The 21,203-nt window shown below is 47.5% G+C and overlaps 1 protein-coding gene across 1 annotated transcript; it reads left to right on the top strand.

The window, feature by feature from the left end:
* The first annotated feature begins 394 nt into the window (after positions 1-394).
* Positions 395-20,975, top strand: nhlrc2 (NHL repeat containing 2). Its single transcript, XM_030773972.1, has 11 exons — positions 395-557; positions 1,664-1,816; positions 4,339-4,794; positions 4,942-5,063; positions 5,348-5,477; positions 8,257-8,350; positions 9,367-9,598; positions 11,309-11,431; positions 17,342-17,551; positions 17,660-17,864; positions 20,483-20,975. Exons 1-11 carry the CDS (start codon positions 395-397, stop codon positions 20,737-20,739), a joined length of 2,145 nt encoding a protein of 714 aa, XP_030629832.1. The 3' UTR covers positions 20,740-20,975.
* The last annotated feature ends 228 nt before the right edge of the window (positions 20,976-21,203 follow it).

Here is a 21,203-nt window from a genome sequence, read left to right as displayed (position 1 = left end):
CATGAGTTTGGAATTCACAAAACGCGTTTGATTCTACCATTTCGCTTGTTTGCATGATGCAAATGACTTAAATACTCACTTATACGAATGACAGAACCCCCTGACTTACTGCGAGCTAATGATATACTTACCGCCAAGGGAGTGTAAAAACATGTTTAAGTCGTACTATGCACTTTCCAATATTTTATTCTAAGAAATTGTACCTTAAATACCGAATTATGTTCACTGAAAATAATAAATTAATTAGCGCTGAATTTAAATAGACTGGCTGAATGGTCAAATTTGTGGTCCACTGAATCTGGTCGATTTATTCCGTTAAAATACCTCACTCGGCTTGAATGTACCGACTCTGAAATAGCCGTGTTATTTGCTCAGTAGAGCTATTGTGGGAAAGATGGCGGCTTACAGTAGTCTTGCGGCTCTGTTTCCAATACAAAGCCAGTTAGACTACGCCCTCGAAGACGCTACGACAGTTGAAGAAAAAGAAAACCTCGTACATCAATACTTGAAGAAGTTAGACGACAGAGAGAGTTTGAAGATTCCTGATTTTGAGGAAGGTTAGAGTACGATTAATGGGTGAACTCAGTTTCCACAAAGGCAAACACCCCATTCTTCGTTTACTTGATGGGTGTGGCTTACACTCTGGTCATTTTAACATTGTTAAAAGAGTTTCAGTCATACTTATAATTTAATTTTGGAAGATATGTTTATTTGACATATGTAAACTATGCTACTATCGATACTTCTCTGTCTGAAACTGGAGAGGTAAGATTAAACCGCTGTTAGGAAGCAGAACTAATTGACTGTATGCCTAGGCGTTGCACCCGGTAGTAGCAGTCTGAGTGCAACATCCTTAGACCTTTATCTCACTCCTGTCCCTGTCTGAGGTAATCGGCGTCTTTAGCAGAGTGAGGGTTGCACCCAGGTGTGTAATATTGAGGAAGTTATGAAGTTTTCGAGGAGGGTAACTTCTCAGGATTGCTAGCCTTTGCTTTTCAGTGTAACACTCTGTTGTCCTTTCATTTCAAGTAATTCATTTAACAGCGGAGCTCATTTCTCGAGGCTGGCAGGTCATATTGACTACCTCCGCTAGTGCAAATTCCAGTTGAAAATCCAGTAGCTAGTCTATTGGGATGAACTGGTCTCAAATGGTCTGTACTGGTTTAAACTGGTTCCAGTTGGGTTTTCAGATTCTATTGGTTTGCCCAGTTAAGAATACCAGTTGAAATCATTTAAAACCCATTTAGACCAACCGAGCCATGGGCAGTGGCTGCTTGACCAGTTCCACCCAGTTGAAACCAATAGGATGTAACTGGTGTGGTCTGCTATTTATTTCAACTGGAAACAATTGGTCTCAACTGGTCTAACAACCCCAATACCTGCACTTGGTGAGAAAGTGCTGTAAATTGAGACTGCACTCAAAAATAATGAGAGATAATGAAATGAATTGTTTGATTCATCAATTAACAACGTACATAGTGCACTAAAGAGAATACATTTGATCAAACAGATTGTCTGACGAGCTTTGTCACAGTAATTTTCAGTGGTATGGGAAACAATGGCTCTGAATGGCATTGATGGCTGTCTTCAGTTTGTTTTTGGAAATTTAATTCTAATTTTTGTCACATTGTGAATAACTGTTTGTGTAATTGCTTTGATATAGGTTTGGAATGGCTGAACACAGAAGGAGCCCTGTCACTAGGGAGAGAACTTTCTGGCAAAGTGGTGGTGCTGGACTTCTTCACATATTGCTGCATTAACTGCATGCATTTACTGCCAGATCTGCACAACCTGGAGCAGAAGTACACCATAACAGGTATACAGCCCATCTTGTTCAATAATAATCTGTCATGGAGCAGTGTGGCTTACAGCCACCAAGTCCAATAAAATTGTATTAAAACAGTGCGATGTTTTTAGCAATTGCCAGAACAAGTGAACCATAATTTCTGTACTGTCTGGGTATTTTATCCACTTTCCATTAGACCGTTAGACCATTAGAAGCTCCTTTACCTCCAGACCAAGGCAGTACCTTTACCTTTAGAACAAATACTTCCAAAATTAACTAAAATATATTTTATGTTGGGGATCAATATGATCATCAGAAAAATGGGAAGGAAATAACTAATATTGTTTATTCTTAGACGACGTGAGAAACATGATCTAATTGGCAGTGAGAGGTTGATTATGCCAGAGACCTGATCTGATTGGTGGGGAGTGAATGGTTGAGTCAGAGAGCTGATATGATTGGTTGTGAGTGAATGATTATGTCATAATGCATTGAATGACTCAGCTCGGGCATCACTGGCACAGTACACAGTGTTTCAGTTTCCCAGTCCACTTTTGTGATAAACAGGTTTCCTCTTTATGAATATTGCTGACTTCTCTCATTGGACCTAAGTAAGGGCCTGTTTACTTATCAGAGTGAGTCGAAAGTGTAGTGCCATGACACGTCTCAGTGAGCGTGTGCCACTTATCTGTGTGTGCTGAAAATACCCAGAGTGTTTTGGGGGCAGGAACACTGTTCTCCTCCTCCCTGCTGGCTTATTTTAGCTGCCGTGTGTGAGATGCTATCAGTCACGAGGCCACAGTGAAACACTCAGGAGGACCGGCCGAGGGGCGGGGCCTCTTACTCCATTATCTCCCTCTTTTTCTCTCAGTCGTGCTCTGGCACTGGGTTTGGTACATTCTGTTTCAAACTCACCCCTGTCCCCCTTCCCAGACCCTTTTAAAAGACACAGTTAGTGATGGCTTCTGACATCTATTTGTTAGACTTGTGTGGCTCAGTAGTGGTCAGAGAGAAAGGAGAGGGGACATCAGTTGTTCTTTCCTCTTTTGCTTGTGTATCTTTCTGTCCATGCAAAACCTCATGTGGATTCATTGACATAAACTGATATAAACCATACCTTGTATGATGGATAGATATATACAAGCGTGTGTGTGTGTGTGTGTGTGAACAGCTGAATATATCATTGTTGTGGGGTAGCTGCGTCTACTTTGTATGAGTGCCTAGCTGCTGAATTAGGGCAGTGGATATAGAATTGTTTCGCGATTCAGAGAGCAGACAACACAAAGCTGCCTATTCAGCTACAGCAGTCATATTTCAAATTCATTCATAATTTGGGGAGAAAAAATTAGTTTTGAAATAGATTAACATTCTCTGTGAAGGTGGCTTGAAGTTTTCTGCTTACTGAGGTTATGAATTTAAATGTTTGGATGGATAACTGAGACAGGACAGTTGCGCATCTGTCTGTTCTGCACATGTCTGGCTAGGAAGACTGTCACTGCCATTGACAGGAGTTTTTTTAACATGTCGTCAACTAAGCAGTTGTCATGTCAGAAAACAAACCAGGCATGAGGAGTAGGGTGGGGAGCAGGGTGAGAAATATGGGGAGGAGTATGGTGGGGAGCAGGGTGAGAAATATGGTGAGGAGCAGGGTGAGGAGTACGGTGGTGAGCAGGGTGAGAAATATGGTGAGGAGCATGGCGGGGAGCAGGGTGAGGAGCAGGGTGAGGAGTATGGTGGGGAGCAGGGTGAGGAGCATGGTGGGGAGCATGGTGAGGAGCAGGGTAAGGAGCAGGGTGAGGAGTAAGGTGGGGAGCAGGGTGAGAAATATGGTGAGGAGCAGGGTGAGGAGCATGGTGGCGAGCAGGGTGAGAAATATGGTGAGGAGCATGGTGGGGAGCAGGGTGAGAAATATGGTGAGGAGCATGGTTGGGAGCAGGGTGAGGAGTAGGGTGGGGTGCAGGGTGAGGAGTACGGCGGGGAGCAGGGTGAGGAGCATGGTGAGGAGCATGGTGAGGAGCATGGTGGGGAGCAGGGTGAGAAATATGGTGAGGAGCATGGTGGGGAGCAGGGTGAGGAGTAGGGTGAGGAGCAGGGTGAGAAATATGGTGAGGAGCATGGTGGGGAGCAGGGTGAGAAATATGGTGAGGAGCATGGTGGGGAGCAGGGTGAGGAGTAGGGTGAGGAGCAGGGTGAGAAATATGGTGAGGAGCATGGTGGGGAGCAGGGTGAGAAATATGGTGAGGAGCAGGGTGAGGAGTACGGTGGGGAGCATGGTGGGGAGCAGGGTGAGAAATATGGTGAGGAGCAGGGTGAGGAGCATGGTGAGGAGCAGGGTGAGGAGCATGGTGGGGAGCATGGTGAGGAGCAGGGTGAGGAGCATGGTGGGGAGCAGGGTGAGAAATATGGTGAGGAGCATGGTGGGGAGCAGGGTGAGGAGTAGGGTGGGGAGCAGGGTGAGGAGTACGGTGGGGAGCAGGGTGTTTATTCTCTCAGTATCGCGTGTAGACATGCATGAATGCATTCTGAAAACCCCTTTGCACCTCCTCTTTCAGATGGACTGGTTGTGGTGGGCGTACACTCTGCGAAGTTCCCCAATGAGAAGGTTCTGCAAAACGTGCGCAGTGCAGTTCTACGCTACAACATTACTCACCCGGTGGTGAACGATGCTGATGCTCGCATGTGGCAGGAGTTGGAGATTGCCTGCTGGCCCACACTGGTTTTACTGGGACCCAGAGGAAACCTCCTCTTCTCACTGGTGGGAGAGGGTCATCGTGATCGCCTCTTTATGTTTGCGTCAGTTGCACTCAGGCACTACGGGGAGAAAGGGCTGTTGAAGGACCACAGCATAGGGATCAAACTGTACAAAGACGCTCTGCCCACATCGGGCCTGCGCTTCCCGGGGAAAGTGACAGTGGACCCCCGCGGCACGAGGCTGGCCATAGCAGACACAGGAAACCACCGAGTACTCATCGTGTCCAACACCGGACAGATACTCCACACTGTGGGAGGTGCATCTTCACATTCATATTGTTCATATTCATATCGTTCATATTGTTTTATCTCTAGTTCTGATGGACCCAATGACCTGCCGGTGTCTGCGGACAGGGGTTCAGCTGTTTTTAGCTGTGGGTGAATCTTCTTTGTGGCTTCGGCAGGGCGGGGCTGTGGAAGGCGAGATGGAGGCCTGGCAGAGGCCATGTTCAACTCCCCCCAGGGCGTCTGCATGAAGGGAGACCTGGTCTATGTGGCCGACACCGAGAACCATTTAATCAGAAAGGTAAATAGAATTGAATCAGAAAGGTCAATAGAATTGAATCAGAAAGGTCAATAGAATTGAATCAGGAATGTAAATAGAATTGAATCAGAAAGGTCAATAGAATTGAATCAGAAATGTAAATAGTCAAACAGAATCATCGTTTAGGTGTCAGGTTATTTCCAAACTTACAGACATTTCTAGGGAGGAAGGGGAGATCTCGTGCTATCTTTTTTTCCTTGGTGTTAATGAGTTTCTGCCTCCTCCAATCTCTCTCTCTCTCTCTCTCTCGCTCTCCTCTGTTGCAGATTGACCTGTCTGAGGGGCAGGTCACTACTGTAGCTGGAATAGGCGTGCAGGGTACAGACAAAGAGGGCGGGGCGACAGGACTCCAACAGCCAATCAGCTCTCCCTGGGATGTTGCCCTGGGAACTACAGGTTTGGAACTCTGCCACACTGGTTGCTGGGGGATTTTCACCAATGTGTTGGACACTCTTTCAGAATTAGAATTGCTGGGTCTTTCTCCTTCGCATTAGTTTGTGGCTCATATGTTTGATATCATTTGGAGATCTCATTTAAAGCATCAGATTATTATGGCGCTTGCAGCCTCTCTCTGATCTTTCTGTGGATCTTTATATGGAACTTGTCTCTACGTCCGTGACTCTGCTCAGGACCCTGTTTGAAGTTTTCCCTTTGTGAGTGCTGCACAGCTCCACGTTGTGTCTCAAGTGTGGAGTGTGTTCCTGATAAAGGACCTTTTGTTCTGGCAGAATGGACGTTTGTTGTTTAGAATGACTCGGGGAGAACTGTGACGTCTGTGGGCAGTCTGAGCTGAAGGCGTGAAGGGGAACTGGGCCTCAGTTTGCTCACAAGGTGATAGCCTGAAAAGAACTCTGAGCCAGGCTGTGACTTCAAACCAGCCGTGCACGTCCTGTGGAACTAGAGCTAGGTCTTAGTTCCACTAACTAATATGCTTAGTTCTTCACACTGACTGGTTGGAGAAGGGCAACTGTGACCATGTTACCCAAACATTCCTCCCAAATGACTAACTATTTCCATCAAAAAGAATGTGAGATGGAAATGGTGCCATGTAGTTTTTGGGCTGTGGCCTGACTTAATGAACCTATATTAATGAATGATTCCAATATTGAGTTGATGTATTAGATGAGATGGTATGTCATGTTAGTGAGGACAGTCTGACAGACAGTTTTTTCCCGTGTCTGCGTCACATGGGATGCACATATATTTATGTCATCTGTTTGCTCAGTCTAACCCTTTGACTTTACTGTTTATACTAATGGATGTTACCAGAAGGAATGGAGGCTTGGACTGAATGTGTGCTCTTGTGATGGAAGTGCATCTGATGTACTGTCTGATGTACTGTCTGATGTCTGTGCTGTGTGTTAGTTCTGCGACCTTCCCCTTTGGCTTTCCTTCCACCTTTGCATGGTCAGACCATCAGTCAGATTTGACTCCTGTGCACTGAGCTCTCCATTCACCTCACTCTTTCATACTCCTGAGGGCAGTAAGGAGGAGACTGTCTTTGATGATGGTTGAATAAGACATTATAGAACTGCTGCAGATTCCACACTGCTACCAGACAATTAATCAGCTGTATTTTTATCTATAAAGCTGTTCATTCTTATATTGAATTAATGTATCTCCTCATGAATGGAAAGTAATGGATTTGCAAACCAAGTCATTTTTCATTTGGCCCCCAAGTTCGGAGTGAAATGTTTTGAGTCTCGTTCTCTTGTGCTCTCTCTCACTCTGTCTCTGTCTCTCACTCTCTCACTCTGTCTCTCTCTCTCTCTGTCTCTGTCTCTCACTCTGTCTCTCTCCTTGTATCACTCTCTCTCTCTGTCTTGCTCTCTCTCATGAATAGTTCGGCTTGAACCCAACATTTTCTCAGATAAGCAAAGTACCATTAGAAAGCGCGCACACACACACACACACACAGGCACACACACATATTATACAACTCTTGTGAATATGGAGATTTAACTTACGTTAAACTGAAGTACTTAGAGTGGGAGTCTGCAGCATTGTCTCGCAGTCTGAGTGCAGTTACTCACCCAAACACTCATTGTTTATTAATGGATGTGGAAATTAATAATTAAAATGTTGTCCCCTTATACAATCCTTCATTTCTCACTGTGCTCTCCTGTGCATCTAAAACAAGAGGCGGTCCAGACAACTGCCACACGATTAGCCCATCTGTCAGGAATGGTCATTCTGAAGCCCAGCTCTGGGCAGAGACGGGTAACTGTCCTGTTGGGTGGGATGGTCAGACAGATGAAGCTGTGTTATAGGTCTGGTGTGGGTTTGTCTGGCGTGGGTCTGTCTGGGGTTTATAGAGAACAGATTCTCCTGTGTAGCCAGGTGCAGGGTGGAGAGAGAGATTCAGTGAGTGGTGGTCTTTTGAGAGGGTGGAGAGAGAGATTCAGTGAGTGGGGGTCTTTTGAGAGGGTGGAGAGAGAGATTCAGTGAGTGGGGGTCTTTTGAGAGGGTGGAGAGAGAGATTCAGTGAGTGGGGGTCTTTTGAGAGGGTGGAGAGAGAGAGATTCAGTGAGTGGGGGTCTTTTGAGAGGGTGGAGAGAGAGATTCAGTGAGTCGGGGTCTTTTGAGAGGGTGGAGAGAGAGATTCAGTGAGTGGTGGTCTTTTGAGAGGGTGGAGAGAGAGATTCAGTGAGTCGGGGTCTTTTGAGAGGGTGGAGAGAGAGATTCAGTGAGTGGTGGTCTTTAGAAAGGGTGGAGAGAGAGATTCAGTGAGTGGTGGTCTTTTATGAGTAAGAAAAGACATTGTAGGTTGATGTTAATATAATCTGAATAGCTCATTTTATATTTGTTTTATGGCTGCATAATCCCATGACATACATCTGTACATATCCAACAATAATGAGAAAACCCTCTCCCTTTGTGTGTGCGTGTGCGTGTGCGTGTGTGTGTGTCTCTGTGCGTGTGTGTGTGTGCGCGTGCGTGTGTCTGTGTGTGTGTGTGTGTGTGTGTGTCTCTGCGTCTCTGCGTGTGTGTGTGTGTCTCTGCGTGTGTGTGTGTCTCTGTGCGTGTGCATGTGTGCGTGAGTGTGTGCGTGCGTGTGTGTATGTGTCTGTGTGCGCGCGTGTGTGTGTGCGTGTGTCTGTGTGTCTGTGTGCGTGTGTGTATGTGTCTGTGTGCGCGTGCGTGTGTGTATATGTGTGTGTGTGTGTGTGTGTAGATGGTGATGAGGATAACGTGCTGTGGATTGCCATGGCAGGGACACATCAGATCTGGGCTCTGTTTCTGGAAGATGGGAAACTGCCAAAAGGGAGGTAAGTCCCGCTTCTAATGGCTAAAGGGAACCAAGCTCCACCCTGTGTGTGACTTCCTGATGTCACCACATGGCAACAGGTTCTAACCAGGTTAACATTCCACTGTGCGGTGCTGTATACGTTATAAGTCCATGTGTAATGTACTTTTAGACTTTCTGCATGTTCACACCTGTCGTTTGTCCGATCGTAAGTCAGTTCATGACGGCAGATGTGGTCGTGTTGCATGGGAAAGAAGCACTAAAAAGGTTTGAAAATGTTATGATACAAGCAAGTAATACAAAAAGTCTGTACATTTCACTGTGCAAATGACTGAGGTTAAATAGGCATCTGAATCCTCAAGTACAATGGGCTGGTTTAAAGTCTCTCGCCTGACCACGCATCACCATCTTTTCAAAAGAATTCCAAGACCGACAAGTGATAGTTGACACCTTTCAAACAAGTCATCATAGCAGCCCTTTCACCCACTACAGAAACGAATCAGTGTGTGTATGTGTGTGCACGAGCATCTGTACACTGCTAATGATTACAGGTTAATGATTACAGGTTAATGATTACAGGTTAATGATTACAGGTTAATGATTATAGGTTAATGATTATAGGTTAATGATTACAGATTAATGATTACAGGTTAATGATTACAGGTTAATGATTATTGCCATCACTTTCATACTTTTTTTTTGTAAAAGACATACTAGAGTATACTGGAACCAAACATCAATCATCAGTGGTTTTGATTAGCAGAATCAAGTTTGCTCTGAACTGAATGTGGGTTGTAGTGGAATGTGGGTTGTAGTGGAATAGATCCACAGCACTGGACTGAAGAACCAGTCACACTGGTCTGAGACTCAACACTGAGATCATTGAGAAGGATGATCAGCTTTTGAGATTTCTGGCGTTTCGTCAGCCTTGTTATCTGGAATTCACTTAAAATATTTTCACTTTAACTCTTCAGCTTTGATTTTGAACCTTTGGTTTGTTTTTGAAATGAATATGTCCACATGACTTCTCACACCCAGTGACTCCAGAAAGGGGACGTGTGTTCGCTTTGCCGGGAGCGGGAACGAGGAGAATCGGAATAACGCGTATCCCCATAAGGCCGGATTCGCCCAGCCGTCTGGACTGGCGCTGGCCCCCGGCGAGCCCTGGTCCTGCCTCTTCATCGCCGACAGCGAGAGCAGCACCGTGCGCTGCCTGGCGCTGAAGGATGGCTCAGTCAAGCACGTGGTGGGAGGAGAGCGAGACCCTCTGGTGAGATTTAAGTGCCTTCCACCTAGGCTTTCAGTTCGTGTGTGTGTGTGTGTGTGTGTGTGTGTGTGTGAGGTGAGGTTTAAGTGCCTTCCCACCTAGGCTTTTAGTGTGTGTGTGTGTGTGTGTGTGTGTGTGTGTGTGTGTGTGTGAGGTGAGGTTTAAGTGCCTTCCCACCTAGGCTTTCAGTGTGTGTGAGAGTGTACGTGTGTGTGTGGCTGTGTGTGTGTGTGTGTGTGTGAGTGTGTGTGTGTGTGTGTGAGGTGAGGTTTAAATGCCTTCCCACCAAGGCTTTCAGTGTGTGAGAGTGTGTGAGAGTGTGTGAGAGTGTGTGAGAGTGTGTGAGAGAGTGTGTGTGTGTGTGTGTGTGTGTGTGTGTGTGTGTGTGTGTGTGTGTGAGGTGAGGTTTAAATGCCTTCCTACCTAGGCTTTCAGTGCGTGCGTGCGTGCATGCGTGCGTGTGTGTGTGTGAGGTGAGGTTTAAGTGCCTTCCCACCTTGGCTTTCAGTGCGTGTGTGTGTGTGTGTGTGTGTGTGTGTGTGTAACTGTGGCTGTGTGTGTAACTTTGTGTGTGGCTGTGGCTGTGTGTGTGTGTAACTGTGTGTGTGTGTGTAACTGTGGCTGTGTGTGTGTGTAACTGTGTGTGTTTGTGTTTGTGGCTGCGTGTGTGTGGCTGCGTGTGTGTGACTGCGGCTGTGCGTGTGTGTAACTGTGGCTGTGTGTGTGTGTGTGTAACTGTGTGTGTGTGTGTGTAACTGTGTGTGTGTGTGTGTGTAACTGTGGCTGTGTGTGTGTGTGTAACTGTGGCTGTGTGTGTGTGTAACCGTGGCTGTGGGTGTGTGTCTGTGTGTAACTGTGTGTGTGTGTGTAACTGTGGCTGTGTGTGTGTGTGTAACTGTGGCTGTGTGTGTGTGTGAGTGTGTGTGTAACCGTGGCTGTGGGTGTGTGTCTGTGTGTAACTGTGTGTGTGTAACTGTGGCTGTGTGTGTGTGTGTAACTGTGGCTGTGTGTGTAACTGTGGCTGTGTGTGTGTGTAACCGTGGCTGTGGGTGTGTGTCTGTGTGTAACTGTGTGTGTGTGTGTAACTGTGGCTGTGTGTGTGTGTGTGTAACTGTGGCTGTGTGTGTGTGTGTAACTGTGGCTGTGTGTGTAACCGTGGCTGTGGGTGTGTGTCTGTGTGTAACTGTGTGTGTGTAACTGTGGCTGTGTGTGTGTGTGTAACTGTGGCTGTGTGTGTAACTGTGGCTGTGTGTGTAACTGTGGCTGTGTGTGTGTGTAACCGTGGCTGTGGGTGTGTGTCTGTGTGTAACTGTGTGTGTGTGTGTAACTGTGGCTGTGTGTGTGTGTGAGTGTGTGTGTAACCGTGGCTGTGGGTGTGTGTCTGTGTGTAACTGTGTGTGTGTGTGTAACTGTGGCTGTGTGTGTGTGTGTGTAACTGTGGCTGTGTGTGTGTGTGTAACTGTGGCTGTGTGTGTAACCGTGGCTGTGGGTGTGTGTCTGTGTGTAACTGTGTGTGTGTGTGTGTGTAACTGTGGCTGTGGCAATCTCCACTTGTGTTGTATGGTGATTTTTCAGCCACGTTTGAGTCAGTCTGAAGATAAATCAACTCTGTTGGCCTCACGGTTTCAGACTGTGTGTGTGCTGTGGAGTGTGTGCTGGACACTCAGCTGTTTGGTGTATTTTGTGTGCGTGTGTGTGTGTGTGTGTTAACAGAACCTGTTTGCGTTCGGGGATGTGGACGGTAAAGGGGTGGATGCTAAGCTGCAGCACCCGTTGGGTGTGGCGTGGGACTGTAACGGCAGCCTGCTTTATGTCGCAGATTCTTACAACCACAAGGTCAGAACCACCGCTCCATTCACCTTCATTTACTCACCACACAAACCACAGAACCACCGCTCCATTCACCTTCACTCACTCACCACACGAACCACAGAACCACCGCTCCATTCACCTTCACTCACTCACCACACAAACCACAGAACCACCGCTCCATTCACCTTCACTCACTCACCACACAAACCACAGAACCACCGCTCCATTCACCTTCATTTACTCACCACACAAACCACAGAACCACCGCTCCATTCACCTTCACTCACTCACCACATGAACCACAGAACCACCGCTCCGTTCACCTTCACTCACTCACCACACAAACCACAGAACCACCGCTCCATTCACCTCCACTCACTCACCACACAAACCACAGAACCACCGCTCCATTCACCTTCACTCACTCACCACACAAACCACAGAACCACCGCTCCATTCACCTTCACTCACTCACCACACAAACCACAGAACCACCGCTCCATTCACCTTCACTCACTCACCACACAAACCACAGAACCACCGCTCCATTCACTTTCACTCACTCACCACACAAACCACAGAACCACCGCTCCATTCACCTTCACTCACTCACCACACAAACCACAGAACCACCGCTCCATTCACCTTCACTCACTCACCACACAAACCACAGAACCACCGCTCCGTTCACCTTCATTTACTCACCACACAAACCACAGAACCACCGCTCCGTTCACCTTCACTCACTCACCACACAAACCACAGAACCACCGCTCCGTTCACCTTCACTCACCACACAAACCACAGAACCACCGCTCCGTTCACCTTCACTCACTCACCACACAAACCACAGAACCACCGCTCCATTCACCTTCACTCACTCACCACACAAACCACAGAACCACCGCTCCGTTCACCTTCATTTACTCACCACACAAACCACAGAACCACCGCTCCATTCACCTTCACTCACTCACCACACAAACCACAGAACCACCGCTCCATTCACCTTCATTTACTCACTCACCACACAAACCACAGAACCACCGCTCCGTTCACCTTCATTTACTCACCACACAAACCACAGAACCACCGCTCCATTCACCTTCATTTACTCACCACACAAACCACAGAACCACCGCTCCATTCACCTTCATTTACTCACCACACAAACCACAGAACCACCGCTCTGTTCACCTTCATTTACTCACCACACAAACCACAGAACCACCGCTCCGTTCACCTTCACTCACTCACCACACAAACCACAGAACCACCGCTCCATTCACCTTCATTTACTCACCACACAAACCACAGAACCACCGCTCCGTTCACCTTCATTTACTCACCACACAAACCACAGAACCACCGCTCCATTCACCTTCACTCACTCACCACACAAACCACAGAACCACCGCTCCGTTCACCTTCACTCACTCACCACACAAACCACAGAACCACCGCTCCGTTCACCTTCACTCACTCACCACACAAACCACAGAACCACTGCTCCATTCACCTTCATTTACTCACCACACAAACCACAGAACCACCGCTCCGTTCACCTTCACTCACTCACCACACAAACCACAGAACCACCGCTCCATTCACCTTCACTCACTCACCACACAAACCACAGAATCACCGCTCTGTTCACCTTCATTTACTCACCACACAAACCACAGAACCACCGCTCCGTTCACCTTCACTCACTCACCACACAAACCACAGAACCACCGCTCCATTCACCTTCATTTACTCACCACACAAACCACAGAACCACCGCTCCGTTCACCTTCACTCACTCACCACACAAACCACAGAACCACCGCTCCGTTCACCTTCATTTACTCACCACACAAACCACAGAACCACTGCTCCATTCACCTTCATTTACTCACCACACAAACCACAGAACCACCGCTCCATTCACCTTCACTCACTCACCACACAAACCACAGAACCACCGCTCCATTCACCTTCATTTACTCACCACACAAACCACAGAACCACCGCTCCGTTCACCTTCACTCACTCACCACACAAACCACAGAACCACCGCTCCATTCACCTTCACTCACTCACCACACAAACCACAGAACCACCGCTCCGTTCACCTTCACTCACTCACCACACAAACCACAGAACCACCGCTCCATTCACCTTCACTCACTCACCACACAAACCACAGAACCACCGCTCCGTTCACCTTCACTCACTCACCACACAAACCACAGAACCACCGCTCCGTTCACCTTCACTCACTCACCACACAAACCACAGAACCACCGCTCCATTCACCTTCATTTACTCACCACACAAACCACAGAACCACCGCTCCGTTCACCTTCACTCACTCACCACACAAACCACAGAACCACCGCTCCATTCACCTTCATTTACTCACCACACAAACCACAGAACCACCGCTCCATTCACCTTCACTCACTCACCACACAAACCACAGAACCACCACTCCATTCACCTTCACTCACTCACCACACAAACCACAGAACCACCGCTCCATTCACCTTCACTCACTCACCACACGAACCACAGAACCACCGCTCCATTCACCTTCATTTACTCACCACACAAACCACAGAACCACCGCTCCATTCACCTTCACTCACTCACCACACAAACCACAGAACCACCGCTCCATTCACCTTCACTCACTCACCACACAAACCACAGAACCACCGCTCCATTCACCTTCATTTACTCACCACACAAACCACAGAACCACCGCTCCGTTCACCTTCACTCACTCACCACACAAACCACAGAACCACCGCTCCATTCACCTTCATTTACTCACCACACAAACCACAGAACCACCGCTCCGTTCACCTTCACTCACTCACCACACAAACCACAGAACCACTGCTCCATTCACCTTCATTTACTCACCACACAAACCACAGAACCACTGCTCCATTCACCTTCATTTACTCACCACACAAACCACAGAACCACCGCTCCATTCACCTTCATTTACTCACCACACAAACCACAGAACCACCGCTCTGTTCACCTTCATTTACTCACCACACAAACCACAGAACCACCGCTCCGTTCACCTTCACTCACTCACCACACAAACCACAGAACCACTGCTCCGTTCACCTTCACTCACTCACCACACAAACCACAGAACCACCGCTCCATTCACCTTCACTCACTCACCACACAAACCACAGAACCACCGCTCCATTCACCTTCACTCACTCACCACACGAACCACAGAACCACCGCTCCATTCACCTTCATTTACTCACCACACAAACCACAGAACCACCGCTCCGTTCACCTTCACTCACTCACCACACAAACCACAGAACCACCGCTCCATTCACCTTCATTTACTCACCACACAAACCACAGAACCACCGCTCCGTTCACCTTCACTCACTCACCACACAAACCACAGAACCACTGCTCCATTCACCTTCATTTACTCACCACACAAACCACAGAACCACTGCTCCATTCACCTTCATTTACTCACCGCACAAACCACAGAACCACCGCTCCATTCACCTTCATTTACTCACCACACAAACCACAGAACCACCGCTCCATTCACCTTCATTTACTCACCACACAAACCACAGAACCACTGCTCCATTCACCTTCATTTACTCACCACACAAACCACAGAACCACCGCTCCGTTCACCTTCACTCACTCACCACACAAACCACAGAACCACCGCTCCATTCACCTTCATTTACTCACCACACAAACCACAGAACCACCGCTCCATTCACCTTCATTTACTCACCACACAAACCACAGAACAACCGCTCCATTCACCTTCATTTACTCACCACACAAACCACAGAACCACCGCTCCGTTCACCTTCACTCACTCACCACACAAACCACAGAACCACCGCTCCGTTCACCTTCACTCACTCACCACACAAACCACAGAACCACCGCTCCGTTCACCTTCACTCACTCACCACACAAACCACAGAACCACCGCTCCATTCACCTTCATTTACTCACCACACAAACCACAGAACCACCGCTCCATTCACCTTCACTCACTCACCACACAAACCACAGAACCACCGCTCCATTCACCTCCACTCACTCACCACACAAACCACAGAACCACCGCTCCGTTCACCTTCACTCACTCACCACACAAACCACAGAACCACCGCTCCATTCACCTTCACTCACTCACCACACAAACCACAGAACCACCGCTCCATTCACCTTCACTCACTCACCACACAAACCACAGAACCACCGCTCCATTCACCTTCACTCACTCACCACACGAACCACAGAACCACCGCTCCATTCACCTTCATTTACTCACCACACAAACCACAGAACCACCGCTCCATTCACCTTCATTTACTCACCACACAAACCACAGAACCACCGCTCCGTTCACCTTCACTCACTCACCACACAAACCACAGAACCACCGCTCCATTCACCTTCATTTACTCACCACACAAACCACAGAACCACCGCTCCATTCACCTTCACTCACTCACCACACAAACCACAGAACCACCGCTCCATTCACTTTCACTCACTCACCACACAAACCACAGAACCACCGCTCCATTCACCTTCACTCACTCACCACACGAACCACAGAACCACCGCTCCATTCACCTTCATTTACTCACCACACAAACCACAGAACCACCGCTCCGTTCACCTTCACTCACTCACCACACAAACCACAGAACCACCGCTCCATTCACCTTCATTTACTCACCACACAAACCACAGAACCACCGCTCCGTTCACCTTCACTCACTCACCACACAAACCACAGAACCACTGCTCCATTCACCTTCATTTACTCACCACACAAACCACAGAACCACTGCTCCATTCACCTTCATTTACTCACCACACAAACCACAGAACCACCGCTCCATTCACCTTCATTTACTCACCACACAAACCACAGAACCACCGCTCTGTTCACCTTCATTTACTCACCACACAAACCACAGAACCACCGCTCCGTTCACCTTCACTCACTCACCACACAAACCACAGAACCACTGCTCCATTCACCTTCATTTACTCACCACACAAACCACAGAACCACCGCTCCGTTCACCTTCACTCACTCACCACACAAACCACAGAACCACCGCTCCATTCACCTTCATTTACTCACCACACAAACCACAGAACCACCGCTCCATTCACCTTCATTTACTCACCACACAAACCACAGAACCACCGCTCCATTCACCTTCATTTACTCACCACACAAACCACAGAACCACCGCTCCGTTCACCTTCACTCACTCACCACACAAACCACAGAACCTCCGCTCCATTCACCTTCACTCACTCACCACACGAACCACAGAACCACCGCTCCATTCACCTTCATTTACTCACCACACAAACCACAGAACCACCGCTCCGTTCAACTTCACTCACTCACCACACAAACCACAGAACCACCGCTCCATTCACCTTCACTCACTCACCACACGAACCACAGAACCACCGCTCCATTCACCTTCATTTACTCACCACACAAACCACAGAACCACCGCTCCGTTCACCTTCACTCACTCACCACACAAACCACAGAACCACCGCTCCGTTCACCTTCATTTACTCACCACACAAACCACAGAACCACCGCTCCATTCACCTTCATTTACTCACCACACAAACCACAGAACCACCGCTCCGTTCACCTTCACTCACTCACCACACAAACCACAGAACCACCGCTCCATTCACCTTCATTTACTCACCACACAAACCACAGAACCACCGCTCCATTCACCTTCACTCACTCACCACACAAACCACAGAACCACCGCTCCGTTCACCGTCGCTCACTCACCACACAAACCACAGAACCTCAGTTGCCTGCCTGTTTCACAGCTGTGCGTTGCTCAGCAGCCTGGTTCTCTGTTGTAGATCAAAGTGGTAGATCCCAAGAGTAAGCGCTGCAGCGTTCTGGCGGGTACTGGAGAGGCCAGTAACAGAATTGGGCCGGGCTTTATGGAGTCGTGTTTTAACGAGCCCGGGGGCCTGTGTGTGGCTGATGGGGGGAGGAGTCTGTTCGTGGCTGACACAAATAACCATCTAATCAAAGTCCTGGACCTGCAAGCCAGAACCATCACTGTGGTAAGTTAGAGCATGTGTGTGTAAGGGAAGGTGTTAATGCGTGTGTGTAGTTGCGTATGTTTATTGGTCTAAATTAGACTCCTCTGTGTCTGTGTCTTTCTCCTCCAGTTCCCCTTGCATGCTGAGGAGGTGGTGGATGCTCCACGCTCGGTCAGAAAACTCCCCAAACTTCCTAAATCAGCTCCCACCGTCAACATGCCCGTGCTCCACGTGTGCACGGGTCAGCGCGTGTGTATGGAGCTCAGCCTGGCCCTGCCTGACGGAACCAAACTCAATCAGGAAGCTCCCAGCTTCTGGACCCTGTCCTCTGAAGGTACTGTAAGAAATACGCAGTTATAGGTATACTCATGAATATATTTATTCAGTTATAGGTATACTCATAAATATATTTATTCAGTTATAGGTATACTCAAATATATTTATTCAGTTATAGGTATACTCATGTATATATTTATTCAGTTATGGGTATACTCAGATATATTCATTCAGTTATAGGTATACTCATGTATATATTTATTCAGTTATGGGTATACTCAGATATATTCATTCAGTTATAGGTATACTCATGTATATATATATATTTAGTTATAGGTATACTCATGTATATATTTATTCAGTTATAGGTATACTCATGTATATATTTATTCAGGTATAGGTATACTCATAAATGTATTTATTCAGTTATGGGGGGGATACTTTTGTCTTTCATAAAAGGTAATGAGTAAATTTGACATTGTATCAGTGCTCTCCTTCAGACTGCATTTGCTTGCTCTCTCTCTCTCGCTCTCTCTCTCTCTCTCTCTCTCTCTCTCTGTCTTTCTCTCTCTCTCTCTCTCTGTCTCTGTCTCTCTCTCTGCCCCTTTGTGGTGTACATGACTGGACTGAGTCCCAATTCATTCCAGCATATGTCCTACAAGCCTGCCTTTGGCAGTAAGACAGTAATAGAACACACACACACACACACACACAGATCCCATGCAGAGACCTTGTGCTGTCTGCAGAATGGTGAGGATTAGGAAAAGGCGTGACCATCCCTACATGACCAGATGTTTCACTCCCATTGTGGCACACAGAGGGAGGCTCTGCCCAGTCTGTCCATTATACTGGCCAGTCACTGAGTAAGACCTGCCTTGTAGGTGAACTATGTCTGTATACAATTATAGACTGTCACCCAGCTGACATGCAGAGTTTATCAGCCATCCTTTAACTAACCTTAAACCTAACCCTAACACCATCCTTTAGTTAACCTTAACCCTACCCTAACCCCATCCTTTAGTTAACCTTAACCCTAACACCATCCTTTAGTTAACCCCAACCCTACCCTAACACCATCCTTCAGTTAACCTTAACCTTACCCTAACACCATCCTTTAGTTAACCTTAACCCTACCCTAACCCCATCCTTTAGTTAACCTTAACCCTACCCTAACCCCATCCTTTAGTTAACCTTACCTTAACCCCATCCTTTAGTTAACCTTAACCCTAACACCATCCTTTAACTAACCTTAAACCTAACCCTAACACCATCCTTTAGTTAACCTTAACCCTACCCTAACCCCATCCTTTAGTTAACCTTAACCCTACCCTAACCCCATCCTTTAGTTAACCTTAACCCTACCCTAACCCCATCCTTTAGTTAACCTTACCTTAACCCCATCCTTTAGTTAACCTTAACCCTAACACCATCCTTTAGTTAACCTTAAACCTACCCTAACACCATCCTTTAGTTAACCTTAACCCTACCCTAACCCCATCCTTTAGTTAACCTTAACCCTAACACCATCCTTTAGTTAACCCCAACCCTACCCTAACACCATCCTTCAGTTAACCTTAACCTTACCCTAACACCATCCTTTAGTTAACCTTAACCCTACCCTAACCCCATCCTTTAGTTAACCTTAACCCTACCCTAACCCCATCCTTTAGTTAACCTTACCTTAACCCCATCCTTTAGTTAACCTTAACCCTAACACCATCCTTTAACTAACCTTAAACCTAACCCTAACACCATCCTTTAGTTAACCTTAACCCTACCCTAACCCCATCCTTTAGTTAACCTTAACCCTACCCTAACCCCATCCTTTAGTTAACCTTAACCCTACCCTAACCCCATCCTTTAGTTAACCTTACCTTAACCCCATCCTTTAGTTAACCTTAACCCTAACACCATCCTTTAGTTAACCTTAAACCTACCCTAACACCATCCTTCAGTTAACCTTAACCCTACCCTAACACCATCCTTTAGTTAACCTTAACCCTAACCCCATCCTTTAGTTAACCCCAACCCTACCCTAACACCATCCTTTAGTTAACCTTAACCCTACCCTAACCCCATCCTTTAGTTAACCTTAACCCTACCCTAACCCCATCCTTTAGTTAACCTTACCTTAACCCCATCCTTTAGTTAACCTTAACCCTAACACCATCCTTTAGTTAACCCCAACCCTACCCTAACACCATCCTTCAGTTAACCTTAACCCTACCCTAACACCATCCTTCAGTTAACCTTAACCCTAACCCCATCCTTTAGTTAACCCCAACCCTACCCTAACACCATCCTTTAGTTAACCTTAACCCTACCCTAACCCCATCCTTTAGTTAACCTTAACCCTACCCTAACACCATCCTTCAGTTAACCTTAACCCTACCCTAACACCATCCTTTAGTTAACCTTAACCCTAACCCCATCCTTTAGCCTGTTCAACTGACAGGCTGTAGTCTTTAATCGTATAACAGACGCAATCTGTCTTTCTCTTTCTGTGTCACAGACACACACACACTCACGCTCACCTCCTCGCTCTTTCTCAGTCACACACACATCAGCGTAACATACTCTGTCTGATGGACACTTGGAGAGAAGGACAGAGATACAGTTTTAAGTGATAGCTCGTAATGTTGCTGTTGAGCATCTGTGCTCTGTTCTCTTCTGTAGGCAGCGAGTGGTTACTGGAGCATCAGAAGATCACAGGTGACATCACTGATCTCCGTCAGCACCTCTCCGTCAGCACCTCCATCCCTGCCACCGTGCCGTTTCCAAACCCCTCCCTGACTCTCAGTGCGTGGCTGTACTGTTGTCTCTCTGACGGCGGAGCCTGCATGATAAAAGTCGTGTCCTTCTGTCAGCCTCTGCAAATTGACTCCGCCTCCAACTCCAGCACCGTAACGGTGAAGCTCGCGCATGCCTTCTAGAACTCGCCTCTAAGGTTCTGTGGGGTCTTTGGGTTCCTTTGGGTTCTATCCCTTTCATGCTCAGCACAGTAGTGAACTCTGAGTCCGCTGCCCTGTGAAGCCAGGAGTCATATGCTAGCGCAGATCTGGGTCTTCCTCTAAATGGATGTGACTAACAGTGATGAAAGATATTACAGCAAATACAGAACAAAGTGCCTCTTTCTCATAGGCAGTTTCATACAAGCTTCCTCAGCACTGGCCTGACCGTGCGTGTGTGTGTGCGTACGTGTGTGCGCACGTGTGTGTGCGTGTGTGTCTGCGTGTGTGTGTGCGTGCATGTGCGCATGCGCGTGTGTGTGCGCGCGTGTGTGTGTGTGCGCGTGTGTGTGCGCGTGTGTGTGTGTGCGCGTGTGTGTGCGCGTGCGTGTGTGTGTGTGTGTGTCTGCGTGTGTGTGTGTGTGTCTGTGTGTGTGTGTGCGTGCGTG

This window comes from Chanos chanos, chromosome 5 (genome assembly GCF_902362185.1).
Source record: "Chanos chanos chromosome 5, fChaCha1.1, whole genome shotgun sequence".
Taxonomy (NCBI): Eukaryota; Metazoa; Chordata; class Actinopteri; order Gonorynchiformes; family Chanidae; genus Chanos; species Chanos chanos.
This window is presented reverse-complemented; position numbering and strand designations above follow the sequence as displayed.